The sequence below is a fragment of the Podarcis melisellensis genome, assembly GCF_964234715.1.
Source record: "Podarcis melisellensis genome assembly, chromosome: 3".
Lineage (NCBI taxonomy): Eukaryota > Metazoa > Chordata > Lepidosauria > Squamata > Lacertidae > Podarcis > Podarcis melisellensis.
The window spans coordinates 110,023,819-110,039,781 of record NC_138530.1 but is presented as its reverse complement, the minus strand read 5'-3'; the positions used below and the strand labels follow the sequence as shown (position 1 = coordinate 110,039,781).

Genomic DNA, 15,963 nt, shown 5'->3' with positions numbered 1-15,963 from the left:
TGGAGTTTTTTGGGGGGGATTGTCTAGAGTTGTTGAGCTTTTTGGGGAGAGGTGCAGAAAACCACTAACGCTGACAACCGCTCGCATCGCAGAAGCAAAGAAGCGTCTGCCCACTGACAAACAGCAGCCGGCAATCGCACGCACAATTGCCGCAGCGGCAGCCAATCCACAGCAGCCCTTGCAGAAGCCAAAAATCACCCACCAAATCGCGCTGACAAGATGCAGCTCACGGCTGCAACCTATCACGTGTCCCCCCTATACACTGTGTACAGGACAACCCCCATTTTTAAAGAGGGGGGGGGAATCATCTAATACACGGAAAAGTACAGTAATTTGCAACTACATCAGACTATGGGTTATCATTGCTCTGCTAGGATTCTGGAAATGACAGCAGCTGCAGTGTAGCTAAATACCACTTTTAGGACAGGCCTGAGATGATGATGATGATGATTATTATTATTATTATTTATACCCCACCCATCTGGCTGGGTTTCCCCAGCCACTCTGGGTGGCTTCCAACAAAACACTAAAATACAATAATCTATTAAACATTAAAAGCTTCCCTAAACAGGGCTGCCTTCAGATGGCTTCTAAAAGTTTGGTAGTTATTTTTCTCTTTGACATCTGCTGGGAGGGCGTTCCACAGGGCGGGCGCCACTACCGAGAAGGCCCTCTGCCTGGTTCCCTGTAACTTGGCTTCTCGCAGTGAGGGAACCGCCAGAAGGCCCTCGGCGCTGCCAGGATCTTCTCAGCACCCACCGTTGGTTCCCTGGTTTCTCTTTAGTGTAGGCTGGTGTTCCAAGCAGCAGTAGGCAGCTGGATCTGGCTGTGACATTAATTTCCCACAATGCACCCAAAGGAAACACTTCCTCAGGGGCAATATGGGAAACAAAGCAGAGGCTGGACCCATCGGCCTGATGCTTCTTGCAGCATGGTCACCTCCAGGCAAACCCACCAGCAGAGAAGAAGGCCCACCAGAAGATGTCCTCCATCAAACCTAGAGCCTGACTTAGAATAGAGACAATTTTCAAAATCCTTGATCATTTATGGCCTTATTTTGGTTTCCTGATTGTGTACTAGCTTCTCCTCTAGGAAAGGGAACGCCCCAGGAGGCAAGTCACATCCTGTTTTCAGGCACAAAGGGTAACAGCGGGGGCTAAGGAAATAATTCGCCCTCCTCCTGCCCTGTTCTTTCAGAGGCTGCTTGCTTCCATGGAGGAAGGTGACACTGTCAGATTCTGCTTTCATGGAACTGCACAAGTCCGGATCCAGCCTTAGATCCATCCACTCTCATAGATCTCTCCTTTTGTTTTAACTATTCCATGTTATATTTTCAGCAAAAATGTTCGTTCATTAGGAGGATCTAACTGAACATCCAGACATGATCTCATTCACAGTCTATGGCACTTAACTTTTTCACCGCTGGAAATGGAGAGCTCTATCTGCTGCTCTTCCCATTGCAAATCTAAACTATGCAATAGGCGTTCTGTTGCTCTTTAAATGCAGCTTGCCAGGTAATTTAATAAACTTGAAAACAAGTCATCTTTTGCTGATCTGTAGTTTGCTCTGAATGCAATATCTCCTTTGGCTCCCTGTTTCTTTCTACTACTACTACTACTATTATTATTATTATTATTATTATTATTATTATTGCTTATCCCTTGCAATTTTTCTACCCTTAGCAAATTCATCTTCTTTTTGGTTCTTATTTGCTTTCATTACCCATCTTTCCTTTTGAGACTTGTTCCTGTTTATGCCTTCCTTTGTCCAGTTGTCACGCCAACTCAATTTCCAGCTGAAAACTTGGCTTGGTAATTCTTTCCCCACTTCCATACATCCTGCTCCCAAACAACTCCCCCCTTATTCCTTCCTAACAGAAGGCTGCTGGCTTTATTATTGTTCATATGTGATTGTACTGGAAACACTTATTATATTTGATATTAATTGATATAATGCATGATAGCTTATTTGGCAATTTAAAATGTTACTAGGTTGATGCTATCCAAATGATTCATTTGTAGCATTATGTTTTGAAATGATCTACTGTTTGAATAAGGAACGTGGGTGGCGCTGAGGGTTAAACCACAGAGCCTAGGACTTGCCGATCAGAAGGTCGGTGGTTCGAATCCCCGCGGCGGGGTGCGCTCCTGTTGCTCGGTCCCTGCTCCTGCCAACCTAGCAGTTCGAAAGCACGTCAAAGTGCAAGTAGATAAATAGGTACCGCTCCGGCAGGAAGATAAATGGTGTTTCCATGCGCTGCTCTGGTTTGCCAGAAGCAGCTTAGTCATGCTGGCCACATGATCCGGAAGCCGTACGCCAGCTCCCTTGGCCAGTAAAGCGAGATGAGCGGGAAGGTAAATAAATAAATAAATGAATGAATGAATAAATGAATGAATAAATAAATAAATGAATAAATTATTTATACCCTGCCCATCTGGCTGAGCTTCCCCAGCCACTCTGGGTGGCTCCCAATCAAGTGTTAAAAACAGTACAGCGTTAAATATTAAAAACTTCCCTCAACAGGGCTGCCTTAAGATGTCTTCTGAATGTCAGGTAGTTGTTTAAATGGCGTTTCCTTGCGCTGTTCTGGATCGCCAGAAGCGGCTTAGTCATGCTGGCCACATGACCTGGAAGCTGTACACTGGCTCCCTCAGCCAATAAAGTGAGATGAGTACCACAACCCCAGAATCGGTCATGACTGGACCTAATGGTCAGGGGTCCCTTTACCTTTACTGTTTGAATGTTGTGGTGATGATGCATATTTCTTGTGTTGTGAACTGCTTTGGGTATATGTATAGGGGAAAGTGGCCTACAAGCTAAATAAATAAATCTTTTTGTTTACTGTCAGGGAACTGCCATCAGGGCTGGAGGGAGAGAGCGGGCTCCGGAGGGGTTCCAGAGAGCGTCCCGGGATGGGGAGAGGCAGCCCATCTTCTGGCGAAGAGAATCAGCGTAGCACCAGTGGAGAAGGGGGGCAGATGGGGGAATCGGCGAGGCGGTCCCATGACTCCTTGCCAGGGACCAGCGGGGAGAGTAAGGGTCCTCCGCTGCCTACAGCCTCCTTGCGCAGAAGGCTTCCACGCAGGGAGAGTAGGAGGAGACTAGGCGTCAAAGAGCTTCTTTGCTGGAAGAAGTTCAAGAAATGCCCACTGACGGATTCTGCCAGCGATTGAGACAGCCATGGGCGAGTGGCTGTCCGGACAGAAAAGGTTCACTCAGGCAACCCAGCCAGGTGTTGCACCGGTTTACGCACGAGCAACCCTTGCAACCATTACATTTACCTTTTGCGATGCGATATAGTGAGCTACTGCATATTCTACCAAGGCACCAAATATGAAGGTGAAGCAGATGCCCAGGTAAACATCAATGGCTTTTATGAAACCGTTGGTCTTCGTCACAGCGTTTCGTGAGCCCATCATCAGAGTTGTCATTGACAGCACAGTTGTTACTCCTGCAGGGTGGGAGGGAGGGAGGAACACTTTAATCAAAAGAAAAGCACAGGGCTGGTCAAAGATGGTGGCCCCCCTCACATTTCACATATCGAATCTGACTGGCCTTAACAACTGAATCCTACTTCAACAATGTTGATGGGACACATCTGAAGGCAGCAGGCTAGCTGCTCTGGCTTCCAACAGGTGAGGCACTCAGGGAAGAAGAAGAAGAGTTTGGATTTGATATCCCGCTTTATCACTATCCAAAGGAGTCTCAAAGCGGCTAACATTCTCCTTTCCCTTCCTCCCCCACAACAAACACTCTGTGAGGTGAGTGGGGCTGAGAGACTTCAGAGAAGTGTGACTAGCCCAAGGTCACCCAGCAGCTGCATGTGGAGGAGCGGAGACGCGAACCCAGTTCCCCAGATTACGAGTCTACCGCTCTTAACCACTACACCATGCTGGAACGACTTTGTGGCTGTTGCCACATGCTTACCTTAGCATGGCAGCAGAAGAACTGGGGGAGCACTGAAGTCTCACCATTTTCTTTCTGGGTCCACATGCATTTGCTCATTCTTGCTAAGCCATGGTGCTCTACCGCTGAGCTATAGCCCTTCCTCATCCATTTTCCTCAGTTTAGGATGTCATCCAGAAACTAAGCTACAGCTAATTTTAAAGGACTGATCCCCTTCTAAAGAGCTCATGCATTCCTGAAGGCGATTTGAAAAACACATGGCTGGCATGCAATAATATTCAAAGTCTGAAAGCACATTCAGAGTTCATTTGTATTTTCCATCTGACAGTATTTGATAGATGCTCTTCAAATTAGCATTTGACAGGTGACAGTGGTTAACACATCAAGTGTTTGTGGTGATTTTTCTCAGCTTTAGAAACTTGGGTACCACAACATTTCAGTTTTTACATTCAACAGAGCTTGTAGCACTGCATAAACAACAGGTGCTTGTGCTCTCTTGCTCTCTCTCCCATCCACTGCAGGAAGTATCCTACTTCAGAGAACAGCTCACCAATACATGTTCTTGCCGGAACGGAATCCAGAGTGATCCAGAAAGAAACCCAAGACAATATGACCAGGAGGGTGGATGGCACATATGTCTCCAGAATGAAATACAGGATATTTCTCTTGAGTTCAAACTGCAACACTAGTCTTGGGTAATTGCCTAGTTGGAGAAAGAAAACACATCCTACAATGAAAAGAAACCACCCACAGAGAGAAGGCAATCCTACGCCATGTTTTATTCAATGGATGCAGATTTTTGACAAAGTAGAGAAGAGAGCCATCATATTACTGGCCAGAAGACAGGTCTGGCATCAGAAATGAGTCCCTTTCAACTCTATGATTCTACAGTGGTACCTCAGGTTAAGTACTTAATTCATTCTGGAGGTCCGTCCTTAACCTGAAACTGTTCTTAACCTGAGGTACCACTTTAGCTAATGGGGCCTCCTGCTGCTGCCACACGATTTCTGTTCTCATCCTGAAGCAAAGTTCTTAACCCGAGGTACTATTTCTGGGTTAGCGGAGTCTGTAACCTGAAGCGTCTGTAACCCAAGGTACCCACCGTATAGTTCTATGATCACATCTCAAAATCAGTTCTCAAAATCAGAGAAAGGTTCATAGGTAGACCTGGACCATTCAGAATAGCCAACGTTTGTGAGCCACATTTGTTTACGTCTCTGCTTCTTCAGCTTTCGTTACCTGTTTCCTGGTGAGACATTGTTACAAGGCTGTAATAGTGCTCCACTGTGTACTGAGAAAGTCGCAGGTTCTCAAGGCCGTGGACCGAATCGTTTCCCCTCAACCAAGCGTACAGTAGATCGTTTTCATCATATCCCCCTGCAGGCAATATATTAAAAAGGCATCAAGAGGTAACTGGACAACCAATTGAGTAAGTAGCTGAATGTTTTGCCCCTGCATCCTGCACTGGACTCTTGAAACTCCCATAGGAGTTCTTGGTTTCCGGAGCCCATTTTAATGCTCTCCCTTCAGCACTACTAGAGAGCAGATATCATGACATCCCAGCGGAACAAAGATTATGTCCATGCAACTCTAATGAGATTGAATCCATTGGGCACATTCTTCTCTATTGGGCCCGTTGTACTGTGTACCATTGTACTGTAATACCTGAAGAGAGATAATTTTACCGTTATTAAGGAAATTACCTGGCCGCTCAGAGGAATCTTACGTTAAATACCTTCTTGCTCATTAAGATCTGGATATCATCAGGCCTGTTGCGAAATTCTGTTTTATAGCAATGAGGACAAGACAGGCTGTGGTGACAGTGATGGCCAGAGAATGAGTACTGATTTTAATTTCCGGAATACAGGTTTTAGCTGAAGGAGTATTATTTTTAATGTAAATAAGTTTAGAGGGAAATTTTAATTACATTTGCTTCTTTATGCGGTTCTGGCCTATGTTGTTGTTGTTGTTGTTGTTAACTTTGCTGTCTGGTCTTTGACCGCAATAAAGATTGATTGATTGTGTACACACCATATATTCAAAGCACATCTTACACATAGAATCCTGGGGACCATTGTTTGTCAAAGGTGCTGGAAACTGTTGCTCTGTGAGGCGTTAACTACAGTTTCCAGGATTCTTGAGGATGGAGGAATGCGTGTTTTCATTTATAACAATACAGGCAAAACATACATACAAACTAATATAAAACCATCAAAACATTCCAAAGACCATATTGAGAGATAGAATTATATAGGTGAACTTTGCATCTTAATTATGCACTTTGGATTTGATGGATGTCATTGGGTCTCCTGGGTCAATCATCCAGCAGACGAGTTGGTTGATATAGGTTATAACCCAATGAGTAAGCCAAAGCTCTTACACCTCTAATTGATGAAGTTGCGTCCTAATTTGAACCCTACAATGGTGTCCTGAGTGGCTGGGCAGTGGGCCACAGCACCTGGGCATGCAACATCTGAAGGGACACAAATTCCCCTCTCTGCTCTCAGCATTAGGTAAAGGTAAAGGGACCCCTGACCATTAGGTCCAGTCGCGGACGACTCTGGGGTTGCGGCGCTCACCTCGCTTTATTGGCCAAGGGAGCTGGCATACAGCTTCCAGGTCATGTGGCCAGCATGACTAAGCCGCTTCTGGCGAACCAGAGCAGCACATGGAAACACCGTTTACCTTCCTGCCGGAGCGGTACCTATTTATCTACTTGCACTTTGATGTGCTTTTGAACTGCTAGGTTGGCAGGAGCAGGGACCAAGCAACGGGAGCTCACCCCGTCGCGGGGATTCGAACCGCCGACCTTCTTTTCGGCAAGTCCTAGGCTCTGTGGTTTAACCCACAGCGCCACCAGCGTCCCCTTACTCTCAGCATTACAAGACTGGTTATTTGAGTCTATCCCCCATTGTTGACAATGGTAAGGAAGCTTTGGATGAGTGAGGTCTCTTGTAAATAAAGATTGCCATTTCATCAGCAGCATGGATGTAAGTTCATCCCAACAGAAATTATGAGCCATTTCCCCCTATGAACGGAAGGTACTGCAAATACAAAGAGTTATACAACTCTCCTAAAATCAGATTGCTTTCATAAACAAGCCGATAACGTTTTCGTCGGCCCAGCTATTTAATTAAAGATCTGTCACGCAGTAAAAACGGAAACACTGATATTTACCAGTTTGCCTTCACAGCAAAGAGCGAGAAATTGTGTTTTCCACTAGAAACAAATGACGGGAATCTTGCAACAGATATTACACACAATCTGCTGATTCCCCAGGTACAAATCATCCAAATATGACTTTTCAAAGTTTGCGCCCAGTTTGTAATAATAACTGCCGTTACTAAGGGAAACTTTATAATAAATGACTGATTGTTCTTAATTCATCTGGCATATATTTAAATAGCATTAATTCCAGGCATTTATCCTAATGACATCTCCAGTTGGCAATGTGCATGTAATTTCATAAGAATAATATGGCACAGGAGCTTGACATAGGACCCAATTACTCTCTTTCTCTCTTTTTAAGGCTAAACCCAGCTACATTTTAAAACAAGAGGCTAATCATTATTATTTCTGTGCATTGTAATAAAGTTAATCATGGCAAACTAATATGATTTTAATGTGAAAATAATAGGCCCTTCCATAGGAACTCCACTCAAGTAGCTGGCAAGTAAAACCTGGTCTTAAAATAATGAGATTTTAGACATTACTTGAATTGGTAACCACGATGAACAAAGAGTCTTCAAGATGTTCAGTCGTTAAAGGTAAAGGTAAAGGTACCCCTGCCCGTACGGGCCAGTCTTGACAGACTCTGGGGTTGTGCGCCCATCTCACTTAAGAGGCCAGGGGCCAGCGCTGTCCGAAGACACTTCCGGGTCACGTGGCCAGTGTGACATCGCTGCTCTGGCGAGCCAGAGCTGCACACGGAAACGCCGTTTACCTTCCCGCTGGTAAGCGGTCCCTATTTATCTACTTGCACCCGGGGGTGCTTTCGAACTGCTAGGTTGGCAGGCGCTGGGACCGAGCAGCGGGAGCGCACCCCGCAGCAGGGATTCGAACCGCTGACCTTTCGATCAGCAAGTCCTAGGCGCTGAGGCTTTAACCCACAGCGCCACCTGTGTCCCGTTCAGTCGTTGCATGCACCCAAATTGTTCTGGTTCTTCTTACCCCCATGAGTGGCAAAAGCCCATGACTCCTTAAATCAGGAATTTCAAACTGCGTGCAAGGGCACAGTAGCATGTCACACACAAGAGAGCAGTTTGTGTGCCCTGATAAATAAATCTATTAAATAAGTAAAGGTTACCATGTGCACAGACAGGAGGATCCAATAGACCAGACCTTTTAGCAACTGCTAAATCTTACTCAAATGTGATGATGGAAAAAACCCCTCCCCGAAGGGTCTTTCCTTCAGGAAATCCTCAGACAGATTCACTACCTTCTGAAGGAGACTCCGAAGGAGTCTCAAAGCGGTTAACATTCTCCTTTCCCTTCCTCCCCCACAACAAACACTCTATGAGGTGAGTGAGGCTGAGAGACTTCAGAGAAGTGTGACTAGCCCAAGGTCACCCAGCAGCTGCATGTGTTGGAGCAGGGAAGCGAACCCGGTTCACCAGATTACAAGTCCACCGCTCTTAACCACTACACCACACTGGCTCAAGGAAGGGGGTCAATCGTAGGCCTTCCAAGATGCTGAGGCCCACGCACCTGAGGGTGCTGTGTGGATCCACCAGCTATTGACTATTGACTCCAGGCCACAACTTACAGCATCTTTGCTTGCTTTTCTGAGATTGGGAAACACTGTATATGTCCTTGTGCTCGCAGAACAGCTTCTCAGCTCCTTCCTTCCTTCCTTCCTTCCTTCCTTCCTTCCTTCCTTCCTTCCAACAGCAGCTCCCTGGAGCCCCAAGCCCAGAACAGAACGACCTGAGGCTCAAGAGGCTACTGCAAATAACATAACACCTCTTCCTCAGTGTCTGTGTGAAAGTGCTTTCCACTTACACATCAGATTTGGACCATAGGCAACTGTCTGATTGGTGGCAGTAAGCTGTAGATGGATTTCCCAAATAAAAAATGAGGTGAAAATGAAAAGTGAGATCAGCTCTCCATGCATATTTGTTGGTGAGGGAAATGTTCGTTTCCGAGCACAATTCAAAGTGTTGGTGCTGACCTTTAAAGCCCTAAACGACCTCGGTCCTGTATACCTGAAGGAGCGTCTCCACCCCCATCGTTCAGCCCAGACACTGAGGTCCAGCGCCGAGGGCCTTCTGGCGGTTCTCTCATTGCGAGAAGTAAGGTTACAGGGAACCAGACAGAGGGCCTTCTCGGTAGTGGTGCCCACCCTGTGGAACACCCTCCCTTCAGATGTCAAGGAAATAAGCAGCTATCCTATCTTTAAAAGACATCTGAAGGCAGCCCTGTTCAGGGAAGTTTTTAATATTTAACGCTGTATTGTTTTTAATACTTGATTGGGAGCCGCCCAATTGATTGGGGTATAAATAATAAATTATTATTATTATTATTATTATTATTATTATTATTATTATTATTATACTATGGAACAAGCCTATCGGCTTGAAAGCAGAATGTCTAGAAAAGTCAGTGGGTCAAGTAAGGTCCTTCTGAATGCCAGGATGGGCATGTGAAGCCCGTGTTGACCCCACAGTGATTTTTTTGACCTGTCCTCTGTGAATCTTTAGCTATTTGCTCGATAGCCCGGACTTTCCCCTCGTCAATTCTACAGCAAGCCATAGTGGTCATTGACTACGCTTCCTGGTCGTATATTTACACCACCAGATTTCTGGAAACAACAAAGGGTGCTTTATACTGAGATATGACCCTAGTTAAACCCATCATTCAACCTGAGGTAGCAAAGAGGTCAAGTTCTTATAAGAATGCTTGCATCGTATGCTCCCATGCATTCCTTGATTCAGTTCTCACTAGTGGCAATGGAAGTGTCTAAGCAAGTGCAGTTCAGGCCTATGTATGCTTAGGTAAAGGTAAAGGGACCCCTGACCATTAGGTCCAGTCGCGGACGACTCTGGGGCTGCGGCGCTCATCTTGCTTTATTGGCCAAGGGAGCTGGCATACAGCTTTCGAGTCATGTGGCCAGCATGACTAAGCCGCTTCTGGCGAACCAGAGCAGCACACGGAAACGCCATTTACCTTCCCACCAGAGTGGTACCTAATTATCTACTTGCACTTTGACGTGCTTTCAAACTGCGAGGTTGTCAGGAGCAGGGACCGAGCAACGGGAGCTCACCCCATCGCGGGGATTCGAACCGCCGACCTTCTGATCGGCAAGCCCTAGGCTCTGTGGTTTAACCCACAGCGCCACCTGTGTCTGTGTATGCTTACTCAGATGTGAATCCTATGGAGCTCAATGTGGCTTGCTCCCTACTGGCTAGTAAGTATGCTTAGAATTCCATATTTATTAAATGTACTGTGAAAACACAACTTTTCTGAGTAACAGAAAAGACACACAGAGAGAATGCAACCGGAGGCCTATTTATCTAGAAAATAATTGTATTCCATACAATAAAGTGGCCTAGCTATTGAAAATGAGACCGTGGCCACAGCTTGTGTGGGGTGGCAATTATCCAGTTGGCAATCAGATTCAAACCTGCTCCCTAAATTGGTTTGCTCTGTTAATAAATGACAGAGCAGAGAGAAAAGGCAAGTTCAAATGATTACGAGCAAATTCACCTTGCCTGTTTTGTGTGCTGTGTGACAGTCTCATGTTTTTAAAAGAACCCCATCCCATGTAGGGCAAGGGAAGAGACACTGTATGGTCTGTCCATAAAATCTTGCACATGTATTTCCAAAACTGTCCCAGGGTGAAGAAGATAGACATTGTAAAAGGTCCAGTTACAGATAGGTAGCCGTGTTGGTCTGCCATAGTCAAAACAAAAAAATTCCTTCCAGTAGCACCTTAAAGACCAACTAAGTTAGTTCTTGGTATGAGCTTTCGTGTGCATGCACACTTCTTCAGATACACTGAAAAAGAAGCTGTGCCCTACAGATGTTCTTGGGCTCCCTTTCCCATCAACCTGAGCTAGCATGGCCAATAATCACAGAGGATGGGAAGTGTCATCCAGAAGCAACTGGAGGACCACAGGTTCCCCCAGTTCAGTAGCACCCGCCCTGTGGAACACCCTCCCATCAGATGTCAAAGAGATAAACAACTACCTAACATTTAGAAGACATATGAAGGCAGCCCTGTTCAGGGAAGTTTCTAATGTGTGACATTTTAATGTATTTTTAATCTCTGTTGGAAGCTGCCCAGAGTGGCTGGGGAAACCCAGCCAGCTGGGCGGGGTACAAATAATAAATTGTTGTTGTTCTTGTTGTTATGCTTGTAAAGAGAACCAAGGAAGGGGAGGAGGGAAGTCTGAACAACTACAACTATGTATGTAATTGTGTTTGATAATTATTGGTGGCAATTTGAAAAACTGAAGACTGAAATGTATTAAAAGAAAGAAAATTTTTAAACCCCAAACAACATTGGGATCAGTATCATGTATAACTGCCCCAATATCATGAGTACAAACTATAAGGTTTTCGGCAAAGGCCCATTGCTAGCCTAGAAGCAATGCAGAAATATTTGAAAAGTAAAAAAGAAAAGCTATTTTATTATTACTTGCCACAAAGACACCTTCCGTAGGTGGGATAAAAAAGTCTAGAATCTACAAATGCCAAGTGTTCTACACCTATGGATTTATTTTTTCATTCTTCTGGTTTCAGAATATATATTGTGAATTTTCTCATCAGCCCATTTAAAATTAGTATGATTACTGGAAGATTAGGTGCAGCTGTTTACTTTTTGAAATGGCTCTAGATTTGAAAGGGGCAGGTGGAAAATTTCATGAGCTCCAAGACAGAAATGAAATGTTTGAACTGGTCACCTAAATATGAAGAAACAAATTCAAGAGCAGTAGGGGCTGGGATAGTTTCATCTTCTTGTAGAATGTGATACTTACAGCTTTCCATCTGCAGTTTACAGGTCTGCGTATCCAGGGGATATTTTGACAGGTCCATGTTACACGCAACTGTGGTAGTGATTCTGCAAAAAGAGAAAGTGATGTGAAGGCATCGATGAGGAACGGCCTGTATTTTCCATAGCAGTCCACAGGTGGCAATGTTTCTGCTTCAAAGAATAAATAACTGTTAAAACTAGCACTGAAGCTGCAGCCTGGACAGCAGATTGGCAGCTCTGGATCATTCCACTTATGGAAACAGGATAATGTAAGACAGCCTTTGTGAACTTGGTGCTCCCCAGATGTTTCAACCTCCCTTCAGCCCCAGCCAGCAAGTCCAAAACATCTGGAGAGAACCAGGATCGCAAAGGCTGCTGTAAGGCTATGTGACATAATCTGCCTTGGCATCCTCTGCTAGGCCAAAATGTACAAAAATATGTTTATCAGCAGAACAGCACAGAATTGGGGCCAGGTTATGCCATGGAAGTGAAAGCTGGACCATAAAGAAGGCTGATCGCTGAAGAATTGATGCTTTTGAATTATGGTGCTGGAGGAGACTCTTGAGAGTCCCATGGACTGAAAGAAGATCAAACCTCTCCATTCTGAAGGAAATCAGCCCTGAGTGCTCACTGGAAGGACAGATCCTGAAGCTGAGGCTCCAATACTTTGGCCACCTCATGAGAAGAGAAGATTCCCTGGAAAAGACCCTGATGTTGGGAAAGATGGAGGGCACAAGGAGAAGGGGACGACGGAGGACAAGATGGTTGGACAGTGTTCTCGAAGCTACCAGCATGAGATTGACCAAACTGCGGGAGGCAGTGGAAGACAGGAGTGCCTGGCGTGCTCTGGTCCATGGGGTCACGAAGAGTCGGACACGACTAAACGATTAAACAACAACAATGCCAGTTTGAGCTGAATATTTGTGTGATGGCCATCATTCTGCAAAGCACATTCTCTCCTTTATATAAGAAGCAAGTGACTACTAAAGATTGTAGGACGGGGACTCAAATTCACCCACATCAAGTGCTATTCCTGGATACATAAAAAGTTAAATTGCATAAAATAAAATAAAATTATATAACACTCAAACCACTTAACATGTATGTGTAGTCTTGCTTTAATCCAGGTGTGTCCAAAGTCGGTTTAATCCAGGCCCTGTGGCAGTTTATTTCCTGGGGTAAAATCCAAAAAAAACCTAAACCTCAACAACTAAAATCCTCAACAACTTCACTTCATCAAATCTGGTCCTCTTTGAAAATAGTTTGAGCACAATCCTTACAACAACAGCCCCTCTCTTGTTCTGTTTACTATCAAGCCCGGGGTTTCCTAACCTTTTAGGGCATGCCGGCACCTTTAGAAATCTAAGAAACTGTCACAAAACACCCATTTCACAGAAGAAAAAGTGATGATACTCAGAACCCAGAAACAACAAACAAAACACCAAAGCAAAAAGAAATGCAAGCAAAAGGGGGAAAAACTGGTAAACCGTGTGCCTCCCCACCCAAAACAAATGAAATGCCAAAATTTAAGGGGCAGGTATCTTTGGGGGCACCAAGGGGAGTGTCTGAGGGTACTGTCTGTGGGTACATTGCACTGGGGACCCCAGAGCTGGCCAGATGCAGAGTTCTGAGAGATGCAAAAACTTGCATGCTATTTTGTGGTATTTTTAAGGTAAAGGTAAAGGGACCCCTGACCATTAGGTCCAGTCGTGACCGACTCTGGGGTTGCGGTGCTCATCTCGCTTTATTGGCCAAGGAAGCTGGCGTACAGCTTCCGGGTCATGTGGCCAGCATGACTAAGCCGCTTCTGGCGAACCAGAGCAGCGCACGGAAACGCCGTTTACCTTCCCGTGCTTTCGAACTGCTAGGTTGGCAGGAGCAGGGACTGAGCAACGGGAGCTCACCCCGTTGTGGGGATTCGAACCGCCGACCTTCTGATCAGCAAGTCGTAGGCTCTGTGGTTTAAACCACAGCACCACCTGTGTCCCTGTGGTATTTTTGGTTGGCCCCTAAAAGGCTGTGTTATGTACCTCATACATTCTTTTTATCCCATACTATTTTTCATTTAAAACAGCCGCCTCAATAGTTCTTTGATATTAGTCAGTACATTCCCTGTACCTAAGTTCTCTATTGCAGCATGTCAGTGTGTTATCAAAAGCATGTGATACCTGTGATGAGTGTTTGAAGGAAGCTACAGCTGTAGAAATAATGGAATAATGAAACAATGAATTATGATGAAATATGCAACTGACAAAACTATTTCCCCAGATATTCCTGACCCTCAGAATCTAATGTGTCTCTTGGGCAGTGGAGTAGCGTGGGTTGTCAGCACCCGGGGCAAAGCAAGTAATTTGCACCCCCTAACCCGTGGATTTGCGCCCCCTAACCCTAACCCCCAGATGTTGCGCCCGGTGCGGCCGGCCCCCCTGCACCCCCCACGCTACGCCACTGCTCTTGGGCCTTGAATTCCTGACTGTTGCACCAGTCTGCAATCTTTCTGCTATTCAAGGGTAACAAAGGGTAGCAAAACAGTAGGAGCACATGCAAGACGTACCGCAAAGCATACAAGACAGTGCCATTAGAGAACAGCCGTATAAGCCGATTCTCTGCTGTGACCTCATGCAAGAAAGACTTCTTAGACTCCACAATATACGTGTCAGGAACCCACAAGTATTTCACTAGCCGGGCATCCAGAGTGAAACTTTTGTTCCCCTGAAAAACCAGGCGAGGATCTGTCCAGCGTTGTCGCAAATATATCGTCGCCGTGTAGTCCTGGAAAAGAAGGCAGTCTATGAGCAGGCATTCAGGACTTTGCTGCATGGAAAAGGGAAACTCTCTAAGTTAGAGAGACTTTTGGCAGGTGGAGTTCAACTTCCTTATCCAAAGGGTGCTCTGAGCATATATTTATTGAATGTAGTCCCTCTGTCCTATAGGCATTTCTGAAATTTGCTCATCTTGATTCTTTTAGTTCTCCACACTGCTCTGTAATTCAGTACATTTTTTGCTGTTTTACACTTAGTTAGTTAATAATAATAATAATAATAATAATTTATTTATACCCTGTCCATCTGGCTGGGTTTCCCCAGCTACTCTGGGCAGCTCCCAACAGAATATTAAAAACACACAAAAAATCAAACATTAAAAACTTCCCTAAACAGGGCTGCCTTCAGATGGCTTCTAAAAGTCTGATACAGTGGTACCTTGGGTTACATATGCTTCAGGTTACACACTCCGCTAACCCAGAAATAGTGCTTCAGGTTAAGAACTTTGCTTCAGGATAAGAACAGAAATCATGCTCCGGTGGCCCGCGGCAACAGGAGACCCCATTAGCTAAAGTGGTGCTTCAAGTTAAGAAGAGTTTCAGGTTAAGTACGGACCTCCGGAACGAATTAAGTACTTAACCCGAGGTACCACTGTAGTTGTTTATTTCCTTGGCATCGGATGGGAGGGCGCCACTACCAAGAAGGCCCTCTTCCTAGTTCCCTGTAACTTTGATTCTCATAGTGAGGGAACCACCAGAAGGCCCTTGGAGCTGGACCTCAGTGTCTGGGCAGAACGATGGGGGTGGAGACGCTCCTTCAGGTATACTGGGCGAAGGCCGTTAAGGGCTTTAAAGGTCCAGTCTTCAAACTTTTCAGACCCAGGATTGACTTTTAACCCAAACGCCCATCCATCTGGGGACCCATTTCTTAATCTTTTACCATATATTTGTGTAATGGTTCCTAAGGGGGTTGCTAGTGCGTAAGCAGATGCCTATCTCCCTGGCTGGGTGCAAACACCTGGCTGGGCTGCCAAAGTGAACCTCCTCTGTCCGGACAGCCACTCGCCCGTGGCTGACTCAATCACTGGCAGAATCTGTGAGTGGGCATTTCTTAAACTTCTTCCAGCAAAGAAGTTCTTTGACGCCTAGTCTCCACCTACCCTCTCTGCGTGGAAGCCTTCTGCGCAGGGAGGGCGTGGGCAGCGGAGGACTCCTAGTCTCCCCGCTGGTCCCAGGCAAGGAGTCATGGGACCACCTCACCACTTCCCCCACCTGCCCCCCTTCTCCACTGGTGCTACGCTGATTCTCTTCCCCAGAAGAT

The 15,963-nt window shown here is 45.6% G+C and overlaps 1 protein-coding gene across 4 annotated transcripts in view; it reads right to left on the bottom strand.

The window, feature by feature from the left end:
- Positions 1-15,963, bottom strand: part of GABRP (gamma-aminobutyric acid type A receptor subunit pi) — a 30,596-nt gene that overhangs the window by 1,655 nt on the left and 12,978 nt on the right. For all 4 annotated transcript variants that reach the window (XM_081906412.1, XM_081906413.1, XM_081906414.1 and 1 more), the window contains 5 exons: positions 14,436-14,653; positions 11,886-11,968; positions 5,146-5,283; positions 4,457-4,609; positions 3,282-3,451 (listed from right to left, as the gene is read on the bottom strand). In XM_081906412.1, coding sequence (XP_081762538.1) covers positions 3,282-3,451; positions 4,457-4,609; positions 5,146-5,283; positions 11,886-11,968; positions 14,436-14,653 — 762 coding nt within the window. The remainder of the gene's footprint in view (positions 1-3,281; positions 3,452-4,456; positions 4,610-5,145; positions 5,284-11,885; positions 11,969-14,435; positions 14,654-15,963) is intronic.